General features: G+C 38.4%; 1 protein-coding gene across 10 annotated transcripts in view; it reads left to right on the forward strand.

The window, feature by feature from the left end:
* The window catches only part of kcnt1b (potassium sodium-activated channel subfamily T member 1b), a 117,666-nt gene that overhangs the window by 23,637 nt on the left and 71,770 nt on the right, over positions 1 to 22,259 (forward strand). Inside the window, exon 1 of one of the 10 annotated variants that reach the window (XM_041787719.1) lies at positions 13,722 to 13,797. The exons of the other annotated variants lie outside the window; for them this stretch is intronic. Within the exon in view, the coding sequence (XP_041643653.1) occupies positions 13,766 to 13,797 (32 nt within the window). The 5' untranslated portion in view covers positions 13,722 to 13,765. Of the gene's footprint in view, positions 1 to 13,721; positions 13,798 to 22,259 lie in introns of those variants that run through there. 10 annotated transcript variants of the gene reach the window in all.

The following is a 22,259-nucleotide window of genomic DNA, read 5'->3' on the forward strand; positions in this document are numbered from 1 at the left end:
TAATTTAGTGAGCATTATAGATTTGATTCCTTTTTAAGACACTGAGTATAGCAGCCATGCTCCAGTACAGGCATTGACATCCCTTAAAAAAGCAGAGCTGGGCTATAAGCAGTGTATTGTATTGTTATATAACATCAGTGTTGTGACATAAGCTGTGATATTTTGGTTACGATGATATCTTTAAATTGTCTTTTCTTGGTTTTGTTGACTGTAAAATACACACAATATACTTACAGTGTATCTAGCTGTTTAACTGAAAGAAAGGTAGTAAAAATGTTTTTTCTATCACTACAACCTTCCCATGATTCAAAAATTTTGAACTTAGCCTAGATATGATCGCAAATAGAGGTAGGAATCTTTAAGTAACTCATGATGTGATTCTGATCCTGAGGGTCAGAATCAATTTGACTCACAACACATTCTCTATTTCTTATAAAGAGGCAATAATTCAGCATCTGATCCAGTCTGCTGTGCATTAAGGGCTGTCAACTATTTGACACCAAAAAGCTTAATGAAATGTGCTTAAAATAATACTCTCTAGCATATTTGTAGCTCAATTATAATAATAACAAAGAAAACAGTAATTGTAATTAAATTATAGTACATTTTGATATGAATAAAATGTGTGGGTTGAAGCTGGAAACATATTTATCAGACACTTGTCAGCTTGAAAAAATATGATATTAAATGAAAGCTTTTACTGTAAACAACGCAGTGGGAAACAAGGTGTTATGATTTAACCAGTGATCATGTTAACCGGTGACTTTTCAGGTGAAAGCTTCAAGGGTTGTTATAGAAACAATGTAGTTGGGATACTGAACATTTTCTGTTATGTCTAATATGCTTAGAAGATATGAATTTAATGAAAAACAAACAGAGACACTTCAATGTTTCAGTATCATTATTGATGCAGAGTCACCAATTAAAATGGCCACTTCTTAAACCATAGCACTGGTCTTTGAAGTGAAACAGATGATAGGTATTGTGATGATGTGTTCACACCAAATGTGATTCTGAACGTGTGAGTCTACTTGCTTAATTTTTTTTACATTTGTGGGAATGAGTCGCTCCACCCGCATGCTAAATCCTGGAAATGCAAGTGCCCACGAGAGGGGAGGGGGCTTCCTTCCTTTTTTCATTTCAGTCAGGTAGCTACAGACAAACACCACAAATTTCTCCTTCAGCCCCCCCCCCCACCCACCCACCTCTGAATGCTTCAGCATACCAAGAGATTTTGGACAATTCCATTCTCCCAACTTTGTGGGAACAGTTTGGGGATGGCCCCTTCCTGTTCCAACATGACTGTGCTCCAGTGCACAAAGCAAGGTCCATAAAGACATGGAAAAGAGAGTTTGGTGTGGATGAACTTGACTGGCCTGTACAGAGTCCTGACCTCAACCTGATAGAACGCCTTTGGGATGAATTAGAGTGGAGACTGAGAGCCAGACTTTCTCATCCAACCTCAGTGTGTGACCTCACAAATGCGCTTCTGGAAGAATGGTAAAAATTTACCATGAACACATTCCTAAACCTTGTGTAAAGCCTTCCTAGAAGAGTTGAAGCAATTGTAGCTGCGAAGGATGGACCGACGTCATATAAAACCCTATGGATTACAAATGGGATGTCACCTAACTTCATATGCGAGTCAAGGTAGGTGAGCGAATACTTTTGGCAATGTAGTGTACCTTGGGTTAGGCTTCCTCTTACCCAGGATTGTAGAATTCATAGTGAGTCTCAAGATTTTTCTTTTGGGAAGACAGGATGGGCTGAGTAACTCAGGGCTCCGTAGACAGTGCAGGCAGTCGGTAAGTGTGTCCCACACAACATTTGAAACATTACCGACACTAAGAGCTAACGCTGCCAATGCTAACAGCACAGCTAACAGACCATACACCTCCTGCAGCATCAGTGTCTGAAACAGCACAGGAGGAAAACACTTGCAGCAAGTCTGCAGTTGAAAATACACTCAGGTATGTTTAAAAATTTCAATTCTTTGAAATTATGGATCAGTTCATTATCGTAGAAATTAATAAAACTCTTTTCCTTTCTACTCACCGATTTTAATTTATTGAGTGCCAGCCCTTTTATAAAATGGAAATTGGCTTGTGCCAGCGTTTTTGGCCATTTTGAGTCATCTTTCAAGACCCACAGAATATTTTGTACTATGACTCTGAAAACACCGAATAGCTTAAATGAAAGAAGAAACTCTCTATTTTATCGAGCAAAAAAAACGCTTGTTTGTAGCTTGTTCCATTCTTGATTTATTTGATGTTGAATAGAGGCTAGTTTCACCAAAAAGACCACTTTTTTCTAGAAAGCTGAGAAAAATGCATTTTTGTGAAGAGAGTCTGTCAAGCAAAACAGTGATTTGAATGTTATAATTTTGCCTTCAATGCATAAAAGACATCTCAAAATTGTATTACAAATGTTATTTTATTGTAAAATAAATAAAAACAAATACAAAATACAGCACAATACAACTGGACCCCAGATATGCCCACGTCCTCTCCTACTTGCGTGTCCCCTGGCACTGCCTGTAAATTATAGAAGTAATATAATATAAAATATGTTATATAGATTATATATATAATTTATAATATAGAAATTTTTTTGTTCTTACCTCTTTTTCTGCCGACAGACAGTGTTGCAGAACTGCATGCGGCTTGCTCTTCTCTCAAGTCTGCTTCTGAAATCACATGAACATGAGTGATGTTTCATTCGATAAATTTGTCTGAATAATCAGTGGGTTCCTAACATTAACTTACCTCCATCGCTCTGGGACGGAGAACAAGATCTGCTCCGCTCACTCGGCAGCCATTCCTCAGAGTCTGGGTCAGAAACGTCCGTCTCTGAAGTGTCATCGCTGTATGCATCAAGCTGGATAGCAGGTGCCTTTTCTCTCCAACGCACGGTGGAGACCTCGCGGCATTCTTTAGCCTCTTGGCCGGCAGAGGCAGATGAATGACCGAGCTGATCGCTGGATTCACTGTTGGTTTCAGTGAGTAACCGATTTCTCACGCAAAAGTTTAGAGTTTCTTCCAGCATCCGCTGGCGAAACTGGCCACTTGAATCCTTCAGTTTTTTGGGGGCATTTTGTGCCGATACTGAATATTTTAGAATTTAAGCTTAGATTACCTCCATCCCAGCTTCTCCATTTCATGCTCTGATCTCTGTGGCTTTGATCTACCGTCTCTTCCATGTTCCGACTACGTATCCCAGAAGCCCCAAAGTTACTCACAGGGAGCGTGAGAGCGCCCCCTTGCGCCAGCCGGCGAAAAAAACCACTTTGACGTATATATACACATCAATGGCACTCAAGTGTTGGCTTTTAAATGACGTATACGTAAATGTCACTCAATGAGTTAAAAGCTGTCATTACTTTTTGATTCTATTGATCACTGAAGTAATGACATTGTAATGTCTTTAAGCACAATGTTTCAACAACATATGTAAAATCATGGAAATAACTTTTTTAATTGTTTCCCAAACTTTTCTCATGTTGTAACTGCATCAGATGCCTTACAGATATTAAAAAAGTGTGACCCTTAAATCTTCAGTTTCAATCTCAAAGTAACCCTGAAATTCCTGGTAGTACATACCCCCATGTCGACTCAGGCTGTGAATAATAAGATTAACTATCAAACATTGGATTTTGTCCAAGTTACAGTTTCTGATTTATGGAGGAAAACTTTTTCAGAGATAGTGAGTCTTGAGGCCATTATTCATACAGCTCAGACACAAGGATCAATACTTTACAATCTCAAACTGAGACTGATTGTTGAACATGAAATGAAAAGTCTCTTCAGCTATCCAATTTCAAATTCTGCAGCTATTTACATAATTGAAAAAAGTTAATTTTTCTCATTGTCTTCATGCATGAGCTGGCAAATAAGAGCTTACATATTTCCCAATGTTATGCAAATGAGAGCAACTTCAGTTCTTTCTGGCACAGCGGCATGCTGGGAGCAGTTGTTTTATTCATGAAACTGTCGAACATGTGGCTGTTTGTCTTTAATGTGGCCTAATAAAAGTGCATGCATATTTCCAGAGATTTTCACTGGGAAACGGAAGGAGCAGAAGAGGACTGTATTTGGTGTAAACAGGGTGGTTGCTGTTCATGTTTTTTTGTTAAGGCAAAGCAAAATTTTACATCTTCCTCAAGATTGAGAATTTTTTTCATGGTCCTGGAGACAATTTGAAGAGTGTGTTTAATTCCAGGTCAGCTTTTAGCTCAGGCAAACTCACAGGGGAAACATCCCTCAGACATCGTCAGTTTTGAAACAGAGCAGAAGGTTATGACCAGTTAACGGGTACTTGAACCTTTTTGCACGAAACAGCCTTTGGCAGAACAGTAGTCAGCGAGCAGAAGAAGCCTCCCTGTGTGTGCGTGTGTACACTCCTGTGTGTAAGCCTGCCAGTGGCACCGGCTAGACTTCTTCCTCCTCTCTGGCTATGCTGTGCACAGACAGACAGCTCGCCCACAGCAGCGCCAGCTCACTGCCTTAATATGTTTTGACAGAGGAAGCATTATCACAGCTCTTGACGCCCATCTGCAGCACGGAGCACGAAGCTGAGGAGCGGCCGATGATTGTGGAGCATTAGAGGAAGACCTGGTGGCTCACCAAGACTTTTAGATTTAATGACCTGTCAGTGGCTTTTGTTTGTATTCACCAGCAGAATATCATCATACCAACAGGAAATCTTCCTTTTTATTTTAAAAACTCCACACATTTAATAAATCTGAGTAAATCTTCAAGGTTTCTCCAGCAATCTGATCATACATCTGTGACTAAAGCTTTGAACTACATTTTTCCTAACATCTAAAAAATGTGACAGCAGTGGCTTTCAATACAGCATGGTGGAGCATTTCTCAACCATTTCCCTTCATTTTTTTCTCCTCTGATCTTAGAGTCAAAGTGGAAGTTGCTCATCCTGCAGTATCTGGAATATGCTCCAAGTGTAAGATATGTGTCAGGCATTTCTAAGAGGAATAATTTACCAGCTCTACTCGCTTCTCGGCTAATAGGCTTCTCCGCAGCACTCTTTCTGCTTTGTATGTCCCCGCAGTTTGCTGCCCCGTTTCGAAAAATCAAGCCTGAATCTGAATATAATGAGTGTAAATATCCAAGTGTGAGTGTGAAACCATTCTGTTGGCTAATACTGCTGCAATATTTCCATGGCTCTGGCTACATTAGAAATAAAGTGAATGTGTAAGCTTACTCCTGGCAGTGTAATCATAATAATTAACCTGAGATGAGCAATATTATTCCTAAATAGATGCTGTGTTTATTTCGTGTCTGGCATGAAGCAGTAGGAGTTGGCTGCTGATACCATGTTTAAGAATTGATGTGAATCTTTCTTTCATTTTTTTTTCTTTAGCTGTTATATGGAAAGAAGCAAAGCTTTACATTCTGTTTTTTGCCATTTTGTGTGGTTAAATTTCTCATCCTGCTGCTGTTCTGCAGGTTCTACCAGCTAATGTGGTTTAACCTGAAGCATTTAAAGTGGTCAGAGGTGTTTGTTCAAGGGTGAGGCTTTATTGCATCCACACAGGAGATAAAACCCCCGGACTACTATACCATCATCTGTGTCTTAACCTGAACCGGACCTGAAAGTTGCATTGGCAAGAGTACATTTTTTTGAGCTCCTTCTGCTGTTTAATAACTGCCTCACTGCAATCCTCTGTTTCACCACATAGTGTCTCTGTGCTCAAATTTGTGCTTTTCCACCCGTTTCTGCTACACATAAACATACTCTGCATCTTTTTCTCTCTTTATCTTTATTCTTGAATCCATTCATTTTCTTCCTACACTCAACTGAAGCCAAACTAGACAACCACAAGCACTTTGAGCACAGACACGTTCTCCTCAAGAGCAGATTTATTTTTTATATGATTAAATAACACCACATTACTTATTGATCAACATGATTTTGTTTCCGGGAGAAATGCAGTTTATACTGCTGGATAATACAGTTTGGCGTTAAGGATATGGGCGGACTGGAAATTCCCTTATCATTTCTTATACAGAGGACGCTAACTAGATATATTTCATCAGCATTATTGCAAATAGGGCTGTCATTATGCCAGAATTTTAATCTTCAATACTATACTACCTAAATTTGAATTGTATGAAATATTATCTTATGAAGTCAGTATTTTTACATCTTGGTTTTTTTCTAAGCAATGTGCAAATAATCCAACTGCAATTTGTTTTCCAATACTGCAATGATGTTTTTAATATGTGATTATTTTCTAAGTTCCTTATCTTGTGTTTTTTTTTTTTCCAACTAACACAAGTAATAAAACTTGAGCTGACAATTAATGAATGTCTACAATTAGTGCACTAATTATTTTTTTAATCTCATGCTCGAAAGTCCCTCTTGGCACACTTTTGTTAAGCTACCTCACCATCAACCTGCAGCCACAGTGCTGCAAAATAAATCCACCACTGCGCTTTTTTGGTTTGGCTTTTTTGGGGGAATTTGATGTGAAATTTTTGAGTATTTGCATGAAAATGGGGACTTTTTATGTTTTGGTGGATTTTTTTGAGGAAATTTTCAGGCATTTATGTGTGGAAACGTATTTGTACTTTTTGGGAAATTTTTCTTTTAATTTTTTTTTTGGGGAGAATTTGTTTCAAAATGTTTAGGTATACTCATGGAAACTTGGGCTATATATTTTTTTATTTTGGTAATTTGTTTGGGAATTGGGAGGAGGGATGTGAAATATCAAGAATTTTATGATAATTTCCCAGAATTTGTGAGGATGTTTGGGGGAATTGTCCATCTTCATTTTCATGAAGTCTTGGAGAATATATTTGTGTTTTTTAGGGAAAGATTTTGGGACAATTTTAAAAAGTGTCAGGAATTTGAATGGAATTTTTTGGGGAAATTTGGACTTTATGATAAAGTTTCATTAAACAATTAGAGGAATATTTAAAGAAATTTTATATAGTAAACTTTAAAAGTGTGTTAAAGAATTTTCACAGAAATTTTAGGTAGTTTCTTTGACTTTGTAGAGAATTTGTGTCAAAATTGAATTAAATCCTATGCAAAGACAAAGCTAAGCTTTTAAAGTAATCAGGTTATAATAATTTATTATATTTTTGATTGCACTTTTTACAGTCTGTGAACTTAACTAGACAGTCTGTATAAATAAATAAGTGAGATTTATTAAAAATGAGGCTTACAGATTTCCAGTCAGTAAGGATTGAACTTTTTTTTTCCTTCTTCTTTTTGAAAAGGGACAGTGCACATTAATCAACATTTAAACAAATGTAAATGTACCTGAGTTAGCCAAGAGGCTAATTTTCATCTGCAGTCCCTTTGCCAGATGTTAAAAGGCATCGTAAAATAGAATATATGACAGTAGAATAGGTAATAATAACATAAACATTTACAGTGCGATTCACCGAAAAATAAAATAAAGTAAAATAGATAAAAATCATTATGTCACAATAGCAATGGTACAGTTAATGCTATGGTTAGCCACAGCATCAGTGTTGACATTTTTGGTTCTCAGCCAACCATTTCTTAACATTATGTTTGAATGCATGGTAGGATGGTGACTCTCTAATTGGTTGTGGTATTAAATTCCACTGATGTGATGCTCTGTAGGAAAAGACAGTCTGACCAAATGTGGTTTTTCTGAGTGGAATTATGCAGTCCCTCCTAGCTGCACCTCTAGTGGTTCTATTTGCATCACTGATAAAGTTAAAAAAGCCCGATAGAGGTGGGGGTGCTAAGCCATGTAGAATTCTATACACTAGACAGACGTTTTTGTATTTAATCAGGTTTCCCCAACCCAATAGACTATACTTCTTAAGGATGTGTAGTGATGAAAACTGAATGGTTTCTTGTCTAAAATTTTGAGTTCTTGTTTATATAATGACTCTAGTGGATTTAAGGCTGTAGTGTATGTAATTGACCAACATAACACACAATAGGTGATGTGAGAGAGAATCATTGAGTGTACGTACATCTTAGCTGCAGCAGTTGATAGGGAATTTCTGGTAAACCTGATAAAGCTGACTTTAAACTTGTTACAGACTTTCTGAATGTGGATTTTGAAGTCAAGATTACAGTCAATATGAAGCCCCAAGTGTTTTTATTCTGACACAATTTGTAATTTTTGTACTGAGATAACAATGTCTTGCTTAAAATCCAGAGTTTGTCCTTTGGTACAAACATACAAACTGTTTTTGACACATTTAACTGTAAACAGTTTTGATTGAGCCAGGAGTTAATCCTACACATTTCATCAGTTATTTTGAGTGCAACCTCCTCAGCACTGTTACCATGAGTAAAAACAACAGAGTCATCAGCATACATTAAAATATCACATTGTTCACATACAGATAGCAAATCATTGATGTACATGCTGAACAGGATCAGGCCAAGCACTGAGCCCTGTGGAACCCCAGTGGATAGATGCAGGAGCTCTGATTTTTAATTGTCATTTTTTACAAGTTGTGAGCGGGATGAGAGATAAGATTGGAAAAGGCTGATGGATTCTGGTGAAAAACTGAATTGATGTAGTTTATTCAATAGGATGTTATGATTGACCATGTCAAAATTTTAAAAAATTTCTAATTGTGATTATTTTGACTGAATGCATTGTAGTAATGAAGGGAATGCTCTTTTCATCTTGTTTTAATTTTAATAAGAAAACCACATACAAAAAAAGGAAGGTAGGATTTTTTTGCACACTTCTAAAATTGACACTTGAATGTTTGCATAGTGTGTATAGTAGTAGTAGGCAGTAGGCCATATTGCAATTCAGTCTAAATTTCAATTTACTGCTCAGTTGTGAGGACTTAAGACACATCAGTATTTGCCGTTCTGTCAATATGAATGTAACACTCCAGCTCATCCTGTCTCACACTCACTTTGAAAGTAAAGACCCAAGATCTGTTTCACTTTGTACTTTTCAATATTATTGAGCATTGAAATATCAGAGAATGTATCATTTTAAAATGGATGGTATCAAAAAGCACCAAGTCATTTAGAAATGAGGCAACCTCAAGAGTACATAATGTTGAATTTTCCAACCATAATTTCTACATTTACAGAAAAATGACTACTGCTATCTTGTATGTTTGAGTTGAGTACTGACATTACCTTACATTTTTTCAACATTTCTTAACAAGCCTGACAAATTTTTATTTTTATAGTCTGCATCTTGTTCTATAAAAAGCTGCAGTGACAGACATGAAATGTTTATTGTCCTAGAAACTGTGGAGGTAATGTCAAAGACTGCTACATGAGGATGAACTGCTGCTGTTCTGTTGCTGTATCTCATTCATGTTTAGTGCTGCTTACTTGAAATGAATCACAATAAATCTCTGCCAGTGTTACTCCATCCCAAACCCCTGTGAAGTTGTTGCCTCACCAGTCATTTCCAAGTGGAGTAGAGACTGCAAGTTTTGATAGTTATTTTGAAAAGAGGAGTTCTTTTGACAAAAAAATGCAGTCCTAAAGTTATATTCAGTAAACAACTATTTTTGTTTTTTTTAGATAATGAACATTTTCAATCAGCTTGCAGCTGATAGTAAATACAACTTATGAAGAGACATTTTTATTACATATAAAGTACTGATTTCAAAATAAGAAGTAAGCAACAGAGGTGGGCGGAGTTTATTTATGTTATCTTTTGTTATTTTGATTGAGAGCCCCTCCTACAGGAGGAAATGAAAAACCTAATTATTGAAATACTGAACAGAAGTGTGTTTGCTGCACAACAACTCAGATTTTAATCACTACAAACTAGCTGTTTACTAATACGTTGAATTATCTTTTGGTTGTGTTATTCCCCACCTCCCTAATTATTCCTTCCCATTTAGATATTAAATATTGAAGCACTCTCCTCACAGGTTCACTGCTCTAATCCCAGGGTTATGATCATCATCAGATAATTTCATGTGCTTCCTGAAGGCTGAGTGCAGAGTGCCATGTGCAGTGAGTGTGGATTGTATTATATGTTTCCTAAATGCATTACCGATGGCCCCTCAGCTCATGTGGGCTGCTCTGGCAGCATTAGTAATCAACTAAATTGGACTGTAGATCATAATAAGGAGTTGGCCATGTTTTACAAAAGCTGCATTCATCTTCTGCCTTGTACAAATACTGTGAAATTAAACAAAGTAAAACAACTACAAACCTATCCAAACTGCCTTTCTCATAGGTTAGTTCTTGGACACTGTTGCATAATGTCATTTATACTATAAGCAACCCTGGCGGAGGGAGGCACATAGCCCCCCAGACACAATAAATTACAAGTTTTTGGTTAATAAACAAATTGCAAAAGTTTGAATTTTAAGAGGGGGGAAGTTTGCAGAAAAACCTGTGGATAAAGTCAGCATTTGTTTTTGTGCATGCTGCTCAACCCGAAAATTTGTAGAAATTTTAAGGAGATGTGAAAGGTCAGATTGTTACACACTGAATCCATTTCTTCATGTTGTTTCTTCAAACTTTTTTTTCTTTATTTCCAGAAAACACTAACACATTTATAAGAAAAGTCAAATAAACATCCAATCCCATTTGTCCCCCAGTCGTCCCAACACCCAAAACAGTACAAGATGAGAAAACTATTAAATGACTAATAGATAACAAAGGAAAGAAAGTAAAGACAACAAAAGTGGTTTTATTTTTGGGCTTTTTGTGCCTTCATTGATAGAGGGCACAAAAGGACGGTGGATAGTCAGAAACGAGGACGAGAGAGACCTGTGGCAAAGGGCCACAGGCTGGATTTGGCCTTTGGCACATTCCAACGTCTCTCCCAAATTCTCTAATTCCTGTTTCCGATTCTATCCATTGTCCTCCGCTGTCATTAAAGCCAAAAATAAAATTAAAAAAGAAAAATTACTTAAGTAGAAGTAAATTACTGCAAATCTACTTAGGTAAAAGTAATGTAATTCATTTAGTATACTAAAAGTACTGAGTAGCTTGTTTTAAGCCTGTAGGGGTCTGAAAGGATTTTCATAATCTGAAGGTGAACGTACAGGCTCATATGTGATTACATATAGCCGGATGAAGACATAAATGGTTAAGAGGAGGTAGATTGTTTACATAGTAGATGTAAAAGTTAGAGTGATAGGGGAATGTAACCAGGATCCAGGTGTTGACATTTTTTTGAGAATTACAGTGTCTATAAAAAGTATTAATCCCCTTGGATGTCTTACCTTTGTATTGTTTTTATGAATTAATCATGGTCGATGCAATTTGGCTTTTCTTTTTTTTCTGTGTAGCTTTCACTGTATGTTTGAAGTCATTGTCTAACTTGAAAATAAATCTTCTCCCAAGCCGTAGTTGTCTTGCAGACTGATAAGATTGTCCTGCAGGATTTTCCTATATTTTACTGCATTCATTTTACCCTCCCAAATTTACAAGCTTTACAAGACAGGACCAGTTGCTAAGAAGCATCCCCACAGTATGACGCTGCCACCACCGTGCTTCACGGTGGGTGTGGTGTGTTTGTGGTGATGTGCAATGCTTGGTGTCTGCCGAACATAGTGTCTTGTCTGATATAGCTAAAAAGCACCATTTTGGTCTCATCAGACCAAATAACTTTCCTCCACTTGACCACGGAGTCTCCCACATGCCTTTTGGTGAACTCTACTTGAGATTTTAAATGAGTTTTCCTCAACAGTGGCTTTCTCTTTGCCACTCTCCCATAACTTGCTTGTAACTCCTTCAGATTAGTCATAGGTGTCTCAGTGGCCTTTCTCATTAGAGTCCTTCTTGCACGGTCACTCAGTGTGAGGATGGCCTGTTCTAAGCAGATTCACACATGTGCCATAGTCCTTCCTTATCTTGATGATGGTTTTAACTGAACTCTGGGGGATGTTCAGAGCCTTGGAATTTTTTTGTATCCATCTCCTGACTTACTTTTCAATAACCTTTTCTCTGAGTTACTTGGAGTGTTCTTTTGCGTCCTTGGTGTAATGGTAGCCAGGAATACGGATCAACCAGTTACTGGACCTTCCAGACACAGGTGTCTTTATACTACAATCACTTGAGACACATTCACAGCACTCAGGGGATTCCCATTTCACTAATGTTGATACTTCTAGCACCAATTGGCTGGACCTCTGTTGAATTAGGTCAGTCATTTAAAGGGGGTGAACAGTTATGCAGTCACTTCTTTACCTTACATATTTTTATCTAGTTGACATTACTTTGGAGAAATGTGTTTTTCACCTTGACATTAGAAAGTTTTTTTTGTAAAAAAAGAAACAAATTTTATTGACCACTATTGTGTGTTTTTTTTTTCTCTGTTTCACTGGTGAGTTCCTGATAGCATTATGTTGTCTTCTGGGTTCATCTTAAAACACTTCATAATGAAAAATACTTGAGATAAGCCATGAATAGTGAAACATAATGTGACTTTCTCTCTTTAAATCTAAAATACAGAAAATATGTGTATTCTCTTGTTGCCCACAGGCTATCGTATTTGCCCACTGGCAGACTACTATTGCATCTCAAAAAATTAGAATATCATGAAAAAGTTCAGTTCAACATTTCAAGAAATAAAGGCTTGAAATACATCACTCTGTGTGTAATGTGTCTATATTATATATGGGTCTCACTTTCAGAAACAAGTGACAAAAAATACTGAACTTTTTCTTGATATTCTAATTTTTTGAGATGCACTAGTATCTCTGTGCCAACCTCATTTTTTTCAATTTTAAGATGATTGATGATGAGGCTGTTTTGTATCTTTGCTTCTATCATGACCACATCAATGTTCTACTTCCTTTCACTTTAAATATAGGGTAACAGTTGCTTATGGACAATGTAGGTCAGTGGTAAATACTGTAGGCTATACTCCATTTACATCACTCCCAGGATTTCCCCATTATAAAGAAGGTTTAAGGAGAGATCTGACCTGTCACTGAAATGCTCATTTATTTTCTGGCCTGTTGCAATTATTCGAGATCTCATGCAGGTTGTACTCCAGGTGTGTATGTCCCTGGTGTTCCCATGCAAATAGCCAGCTCTATGATTACATGGAGTGTTTGTCTACTGTAGGCCACCTGCTCATTTGCCTGTACCACTTCATTATCCAGGTGATCCGTGTCTGTGGTCAAACAATAGTTGAGTATAGATGTATAATGTAGATCGCAGGTGGACCTTCTGAATGACTATGAAGGTAAATGTGATGAAAAAGCTTCTGGAAACCAGGAACATAGGGTGCTAGAAGATCGATGATTGGCACGTTGTCCTGATCAGAACGACTCGCGGATTATTCCGGTTGACAATCTCAGTTATGTAAGCCTTTGGGAAGCCCTTTGGGTTGGCCGACTCTTTGACGTTGTATCGTGACGACGCGTGAATCTCGTGGACGCTGTGGGATCTTACATCCCCATCAGGGATGGAGGAGAGCTCGATAAGCCGGAGACAGGCTGCTGCTCGCCTCAGTGTGTCTGAGGAGCGTGTGATGCGGCAGGCAGCAGAGACGCGCTCTCCCTCCACCCTCGTGCAGCACCAGTGAGTCGGGGATGCGGTTTTCCGGCGGCGGCGGCGGCGGTCGTTGAGTGAGTTGAGCCCGATCTGACAGCAGAAGCAGAAGCAGAAGCAGGAAGAGGAGGAGGAGAAACATATTGGTCGCTCTCTGCTGGAGATAGCGCGCCCGGGAGGCGGAGAGGCAGGCATGGCTGGCGCTAAGCTGACGCCCTCGCCCTCGGAGATCGACCCCGACGTCAAGACAGAGGTACAGAAAACCCCCGAGCCCACCTGGGTCAACCCCTCCAACCCTCTCCGGACCATGGGCTCTTTCGGGAGCGATGCCGGCCAAAGGTAGCTGCCGCAAAGTCGCATGTTTCTGAATGCAGCTCGCTCGCACACACGCAGCATCCGCGAGATAACATGATGCTGCGAGCGCATGGTGCATTAAGTCCTGATAACTTCGATTGTAATTATCCTAGGGCAAAAGTTGCGCCGTGACGAGATTCCATCTCCATTAAACTTGTTCACCCATGGATTGAGACATTATCGTTAATCACCAGGTGGTATAGGCTGTTTTCCCCACAGGGGTTAATTATAAACACAAGCAGTGTACCTCTTTATGACTCACTTTTATGACAGATTGAATGATTGCAAACGCTTCAATCATGTTTCTCTCAGCATCACTGGGATTCACTTAATGGCTGCAGTATATAGTGATTACATAATTCACTGGATGCTGCATTCCCATTACAATTTTATGAATCCTGGTGTTCTGATTGGGTGGGAAAAATCTTATTATAGACTCCCTGTGTTGGAAAAACACCTATTGATGGATGCAATAAAAATGCAAACCACAAGGGGTTGTGTTGACATACCTACAGCTATAAAGAACACATATGTTGGGATTTGAACACATGCCTGCATCAGTCAGCAGACCGTGCATGCCGACATCCACCTGTCAGGATGCTCTGCTACCATTTGGTAGACAAATTAGATTGTGGTTTGTGTGTAGTGGGCTGATCCTGTAACAAAGCAACTGAATGTCTGTTTTTCCTCCCAGTGAGACAAAAGAACTTGAGAAATGTAGAATCGCTGCCATTAGAGCTCACATTGGCACTCTTATCGGCAGGTTATGTGAGGTTGTTTTGGCTGGAAGCAGAAAGGTTGTGCTTGTTTGGCGACGTTTCAGAGACCACTGCACAGCCAATATGCTGCTGCTGCAGTCAGTGTTCTGACGCTTCAGTATTTACAGCACACATTTTTCTTGTCATTTCTTCTCAAGGGGGCTGATAATTTTGAGGCATATTTGGGAACCAAAATCTGGCATAATTTCACTGAAAAGGGAAATTTCCAGAAGCACTGATTGTGCAAAAGATCAGATTTACTTTATTTTCAGGAGTTTTTAGGACAAGGGCAACATATTAATACAAAATGCCTGTGTTTTTGAAGTGGATCACTTTACAGGTGAAAGACTGTAAGTAATTCAGCAAAATTAGACAGTAACCTTCAGGCTGTTCTGTTTTATTCATGATCAAATGCTCATTATACCTCCTTTATTAAACATCTTATTTTCTATCAGCAGTCAAGACCAATACCTGAGTATTGCCATAGGTTCCAAACCTGTGGTCTGGGCACCTCTAGTGGGGCACCAAAGATCTCAGGGAGGGCACAGGGCCTTGTCTGCTCTGAGGTCGTCAAAATTATTTGTACATATATTTATATTTTTTATTAGAAACATAATAAGGGCCACCCTAAAAGGAAAAAATGAAGATCCAAGGAAATTTTTGAGAAAAAAAAACAAAATTTTTGAGGTAATAAAGTCATGTATTTACAAGAAACCAAACTCAGAAACTCTGAGTTTATAAAATCATAAATTTACCAGAAAAACAGGAAATGTTCAAGTTTAAAATTTGTAGATTTTGAGGATATGAACTCAAACATTTTAAAGAGATTTTAAGTCATTAATTTACGACATTATAAAGTCAAAAACTTACAAGAAACCTAACTGAAAACAGTGGTTGGATAACCCCAGTTTACAGAAATGTCTCCTCTAAGTTCAGATGATAATGATAGTCTGATGATTCTGAGCTACAATCACAAGGACTTCCTTATTGCTCAGTCCTAGTAAGAAGTATCATTTAGCAGCTGTTTTGGTTGACGGACATGCAGATACTATCGGAGGTATTCTTCAGCTGTTTCAATATTTAGCTCTACAGAATGTGGGGTAAAATTCTGAAAGAAATCTTTTGCACTCCATCTCCTCCATCCATTCGACCAAAGTCTGCAAAGTTAGAGCTTATGAAATGTTTAACGTCCTAAACTTTCTGATGTTTTTGATTCCAATAAGCAGAGGCTCAAGATGGCAGCATAGCTCAGAGGGATCTCCACGTCTTTTCATAACAAGACCGAAGATTAATAATATGATTCATCATCAATCAACAATGATTAATTTCACGTTCAGGACTTCTACATTTGCAGCTTATGTCAGCGTTAATGATTTCTGTATATTTGAGTCACGGATGTCGGAAAAATCTTTCAGCACTAATCAGCTGCAAAGATAGATTAAGCAAAACAACAAAACAGACACCCTAAATGCTTTTTATAACTGTAAAGTGAAAGTAAAGAAATCTTTGCAGGTTGACATTTGAAAGTTAAAATCAGACAGCTCTTTATTGCTGTCAAAAACAGGAAGAAGCTAGTTTGGGATTATGAGCAGTCTTTGATGATACTGACATTAATGCAAGACATGATCACAGTGATGAGGCTGGTTAAAGCATTTGTGACACCTGCAGTCTTAAAGAGATCTGTTAGACTACCAGAGGCACAGATCGTCTGACTTTTTTGATCCCTACAGCCATCCAACCTTTATGCTCCTGTGCGACTAAAGGTTAGATTCACATCCATTACTGATGATCAGTTAAGACTATACTGACAGTTCAGCTTGCACATGGTGTCCCTTTAGTTATTCATGTGTAAATGTCTCGCAGTCTATTTGCACCTCAGTCTTTGTGCCTTTCTGTGTTTTATTTTTGAACTTAATTGGCTGTAAGACAAATGTTCCTCTGTGGACCATAAAGGTTAAGTCACGGCCTTAAAAGACTGATGAAGATGTTGAAGCTTAACACCCTAGGTTGATGTAGGTAGCATCTAAGTTGCTGTATTGATGCTTGGAACAAAGTAAGAAATGAATAGATGCTTATAAGTGGAGAGACGTTGCCTACTATGCACTAGCTATATTTTGGTTTATGCATTCAGCTCTTCTACGTGATACCTATAAATGGCTGAGGCTGTTAAACCTAATGTATCAGTTGGACAGCTGCTGCTGTTGGCCAGCTTTGGACCACTGTTCACACATTGTAGTGAAGATACCAGTCTTGGCATTCAGTTCTTCTATCTTAAATGAATGGATAAATGCTTGGCTTGGATTGTACTCTGGGCAGTAGGAACATCACTTTACCCTTTCAGAAATGATTATTTCGCTGATCCGCTCACGGGATGTCAGGAATCAGAGAGCTTTCCCAGGTGGTGAAATATGAGCAGCGTGGGATTTGTGACCTGCTAGCTTGAAAATGAAAGGGTGAGATTGGAAGAGTGACAAAATCAATAATCTGGCCTTTAAGAAATTTACATTTCAGGGTAATTTACAGCACTCGGGATTCCCTTTATGACTGTGTATATTGCTTTTCCTATGCAGCATTGACATTTTAATACTGTCAGTAGTAAACAGACAAAACAAGACTTGGAGGATCTTCAGTAACAGAGGGATTAAACATCTTTTAGACACAGGATGTGGTCAAAACAGACACTGTAGCACAGATTTATTTTGGCCAAACACCACATTTCTTCTCTCTGACAAATCTGTTTGGAGAACGGGCATCTGGTTTGTGCCGGGTTGGTGTGCAATGAATCTGAATTTCAGAGCCTTAAGGGAACTTTCTCATCAAGGCTAACTGTATATTACACACGATGATGAATGATTTACTGGATACAGTCCAGCTGATTAGCAACTTTGTGAACGGCAGATTTTTTTACTGACTGAAATGCTGGATGGACTCTCTGCCATTTGATGTATCAGCAACACTGAGGCCTCTGCAGAGCGTACACCTGTCAATCTGACGCACCAAAGTAGAATGCCAAATTGTAACACTTGTTCCAATTTCTGTCAAAAATCAGCCACTGAAAAGTAAAGCAACAACTGTGGCCATTTATTATGCCCACACTTTGAATGCTGCTATAAATGGATACATATTTTGGACATAGTATTAGATATTTCAGTTTTTGTACTTCTCCTTTAATTGACGGTTAAATGGATTAACAAAACTGGGACACAGAGGGAGATATCATGCGACATAAATCCTTGGCAGGATGTGAAGCTAAGCTATAATAGGTACATGATCTGTGCTGTAGCAAAAGAGACACAGAAAAGGCTGTGGATCAGTGTAGGCTTTAAAGAAGAACCCCTGCAGGATTTAAATTCAAAACCATTTGTTGATATCAGAAAACTGATTATCACTTCATCTATTATGTTGTTTAAATGACTCTACTGGCAGAAAACATCCCAGTTGACCTGGATTTATTCATGTGACATGTTGTTGTCCTGGGATCAGTGCAAGTATGGGAAGTGTTACAGTAACAAAATTATTTCTATCTTAGCAGGTTTAGCTTTTAATACAATTTTCAAAAATGGTTTGATAATGAACTGTTTCCTTCCTATTACACATCTTTTTCTTATCAAATTATTCACTTTGAAACCCTCTTTATATGCATCTTGTAAAATGGAGGTGTGAATTGCATGCTAGCAAACAATACAACACAGTAAGATATGATATAACATAATACATTACCATATGCAGTACGTGGCACACAGTAACAATGCTACCATGATGCAGTATTTCTTGGATAAATTGCAAGACAGGTACATATACCAGCAGATCTTCTTTTTCTGTTATCCTGCTGTTAACTTCTTCTTTGGCCATATTACTTGAGTTTATACCTAGAAAGCCATCATGAAGAGTCATAAAGTAGTAATGTAGTGGGTCAAATTAGCAGGCAAATCTGTTCATTTCAAAAATAAAATACAAATATTTGGCACCAGCAATTGAAATATTTGATCACACAAGTCAGGACAAGACTTTATGCTGTACTGATATTTTGTCCCACTCTGGGTATCTAAACCTTGCACAAAAAGTGAGGAAATTTGTGTTTGGTAGATTATTCCTTTGTTGTTAGTGCTTCTTGGCAATACATCTTATACTGTTGGAAAGCCTGTTTATTACCCTTTTAAATGGTGACACATTTGAGAGGAACATGCTTTTGTAGGATGAGCAACAGAAAATGTAGGTTGTGCCTGTTAAAACTTTGCCAGATCTTTTCTGCCAATTCCAAACAGCTTATTCCACCATGGACTCTTCTTTAGTGATGTTTGTTGGATTGGATGGTTGAAGTCTGAAGAAGACATATTGGTAATTTAACAATTCATTTAACAAACAGGAGTCTTGTAGTGTATGAAAGATACATTGCCACAAAAGCCTGGCATCTCCTTCTCATGCTGCTCACTGGCCTGGTCACACACTGCTGTGGGATGGCATCCCATTCTTCAACCAGCATTTCTCACAAGTCGGCCAATGTGGTTGTATTGGTCACTCTGGCAAGAACAGCACGCCCTAGCTGATCCCACAATGGGGTTGAGGTCAGGACTGCTGGCAGGCCATTCCATCCTCTCCACTGCCGCCACCAAAATGTGTTACTCTATCATTGCTGCAATCATCATAGAGTTCTCCACGTCTAATCAGGCACCTGATTTCAACACTATAAGCTCAGGAAACAGGATTTCCAACGATGTAAGATTTATTGCCAAGGAGAATTGTTACAACAAAGAAATAATGTACGCAACACAAATTAACTTACCCCTTATGCTATGTTTGGTAACTTATTCTACACCTCAGAATAATTTCAGTAGAAAGAATTAGCACTGAATATTCTGCTCAGTCTTAATCTTCATGTTAACAGCTGCCCCAACACAATAAAGTTCAAGCTTCTTTGCCTTATAGATCTTCATTATCATGCAAAAGCTAAATGAGATTTTCCCTTGGTGTAAGCAGCAAATTGTTAAGAAATAAGTGAAAATAATGGCTAAATGCTCGGTTTCATTAAGTGCTAAGATTAATGTAGATGAAGGAGTGAAGCAGTTCACACTGGAGTCAGCTAATATGATGTATGATCATGTGCCTCTCCTTTGTAGATCTTTACAGTTTTCTTTTTATAATTAAATGTTGGCCTTATTGTTACTCTATCAAAGAATCAAGTTTTTTATTGTTCATGATTTGCCATTTGTTCTTGCATTAGTAACATTAATCTAATCACAACAGAGGAATTTCTTACTTATAAAAATGTTTGAGTATTTGCATCAAATCTTATCACCTCTTGATGTTACTTTGCAGCCTAATTACACTCTGACTGTATATACAGTACTTGTACAACATTAGCTGTTTTAATGGCACAGAATGTTTAAGTATGTGTCCTTCTTCCTTGTGTCTTTTGTTTATTTATAGCGCCCTGCTTTCGCAGAACAGTTACGCTTTCATTTTGCTTGGAGTGCCTGAGGTTTAATGAGGGGTTTTTTGTTAAATGTCTCTCGGGTAAATTACATGTTAGCCATTAAATGTCCATTAAACCAGTAGGATGACATCTCTGAGCAGTTGACTTGAGAGTTGGAAGTAATGAGCGCTCTGGTCACTATGCACGCCCCTATGCCTTTGATTTTAGGGAAAGATTCAGAATAGATTCATAAGACATCCAAGTCGCCTCTAATTGAGTCCCCATTACACTGAGATACTGTTCTCTACAGAAGATGTGTATGTGCTCTTATACATGCAGGCCAAATTATCGATCACATCCACAATCTCACTTGTCTTCTCCTGCTTCTTAAGAGCATTATTTAGAAGAGAATCAATTCAAGAGCATTAAGAACGTGGGATAATTTGACTGAGAGTGTCAAACTAAACAGTTCATACTGTCAGATCTAATCTGCACCAGAGAGAAGCTCACAACTCGAGGATAGGGTTTATCAGTAAGTAACCATTCTCAGTACATCAACAGTGGTTGGCTGCAAAATCCTGAGCACCATTTTTATTAGCAATGTGAGTCACAATAGTGGGGTTTCCATCAAAATGTTTCGTAACATTTTTGAGAAGTTTGAAATTTCAGAAATTAGAAAGAAAATACCAATTTAATAATAAGAAGAATAGTGCATTTTATCAACAGCAGTCAAGGCCATCTTACAAGGCAAGGTTAAAACAACACTTTGAATATATCAAGAGTATCAAAAAATTTAATTTGAATTTAAAATTGTGTAGTTTGGCAAAAAAAGGAAACTAATCAGACTGAACATGCAAGCTTGAAGAGATGGTTATTGAGAAAGGATCTAAAAATGGAGAGTTGATAGCTCCTGATTCCATGGTGGTCAAGGGGGCAGGTTGGACAGTGAGGTGGATTGAGGAAGAGGACCTGACAGTACAGGAGGGTGTGGTGATGTGCAGGAAGTCAGAAAGGTCCATAGAGGCATCGAAGGTGAGGAGCAGGACCTTAAAGAAAATGTTGCTGGTGGAGCTCCTAACAAACAGGAGCAATGTGATTACCGATGACATTTTGGAAATGATACAGGTGGCAGAATTCTGGATATTGAAATTTAATGGAGGGAGGATTTATTTGTCAGGGATATCATAAAGAAGGGAGTAATCAATATGGGAAGTGTGAACTACTATTGCAACAGTATGCACACTAAGTAGCATTAATGATGCGAGACAGGGAAGATAGTGAGCCATCAGGTATGACAGGCAGAAACTAAGGAAGAATCATTGTGGGGGAAAGGAGTCTGATTTTGCTAAGGTGGATTTAATGCCAATAAGAAGAACTTCCGTTTTGAACAGGGATGAGTATCGAAATGTGGTACCAACTAGGGATGGGCAATACAGACTAAAAAAATTTTCATGATATTTAGCTGTATTTATTGCGATAACGATCAAAATCAGGATTTATAAAAAGGACCATTCAACTAGGGCTGAAACAAACCTCGAATTATTCAGGGGATTCAATTAAAAAAAATCCTCGAGGCAAATTATCTGTCTCAAGGCTTCGCATAATTCGGTCATGTATCCATATATGCCCATGCTGTAAGCTTGGACATTGCACCATGTGTTGCATGGCGTGCTGTGTTTTACATGGACGGCTATATGTGTGGCACAATGTACTTGTTTAATGTAAGGTGCATGATAAGAGGTGTGAAAATCACGAAGGAAGAGAAGTTGATGCGGTGATGTTTACAGGCACTCGTCCTGCGTTTTCACGCAGCCACTGGTCACAGCTTTATGACAAATATGGCACAATGCCTGCACCGGTGAACCTACGCAGATCTCTGAGTTTACGCACTGCCTGCAATACTCGCTGGTGTTAGACAGCGCTCAGTTTATGTCTACAGACTTTAGGGAATTTCATAAACTTCTCTGATTGACCTGATGGTTTCACAGAAGACAGCCAGGCTTCATGATTCAAGTCCTGTTTTGGTGCTTTCCCTATCTCTCTCTTTTTTGCTTGCGTACGGCAAAAGTTTCAGAATACTGGAGTATAAACAGCAGAACTTTCTCCCCTTAAAGCTCCTCTCTGACCATGGAGGACCAGTGCGTCAGCGCTGTGTGTGTGCACTCCAGCTGTGTGTGTCTGTGTCGCTCGCGTGAGCCAGGGGTGTGCGCTATGTTGAAAAGATACTTGGTAAATATTCCCTCAATACTACATGATTATGGGGAACAAATAAATGT

This window comes from Cheilinus undulatus, linkage group 5 (assembly GCF_018320785.1).
Source record: "Cheilinus undulatus linkage group 5, ASM1832078v1, whole genome shotgun sequence".
Classification (NCBI taxonomy): Eukaryota; Metazoa; Chordata; class Actinopteri; order Labriformes; family Labridae; genus Cheilinus; species Cheilinus undulatus.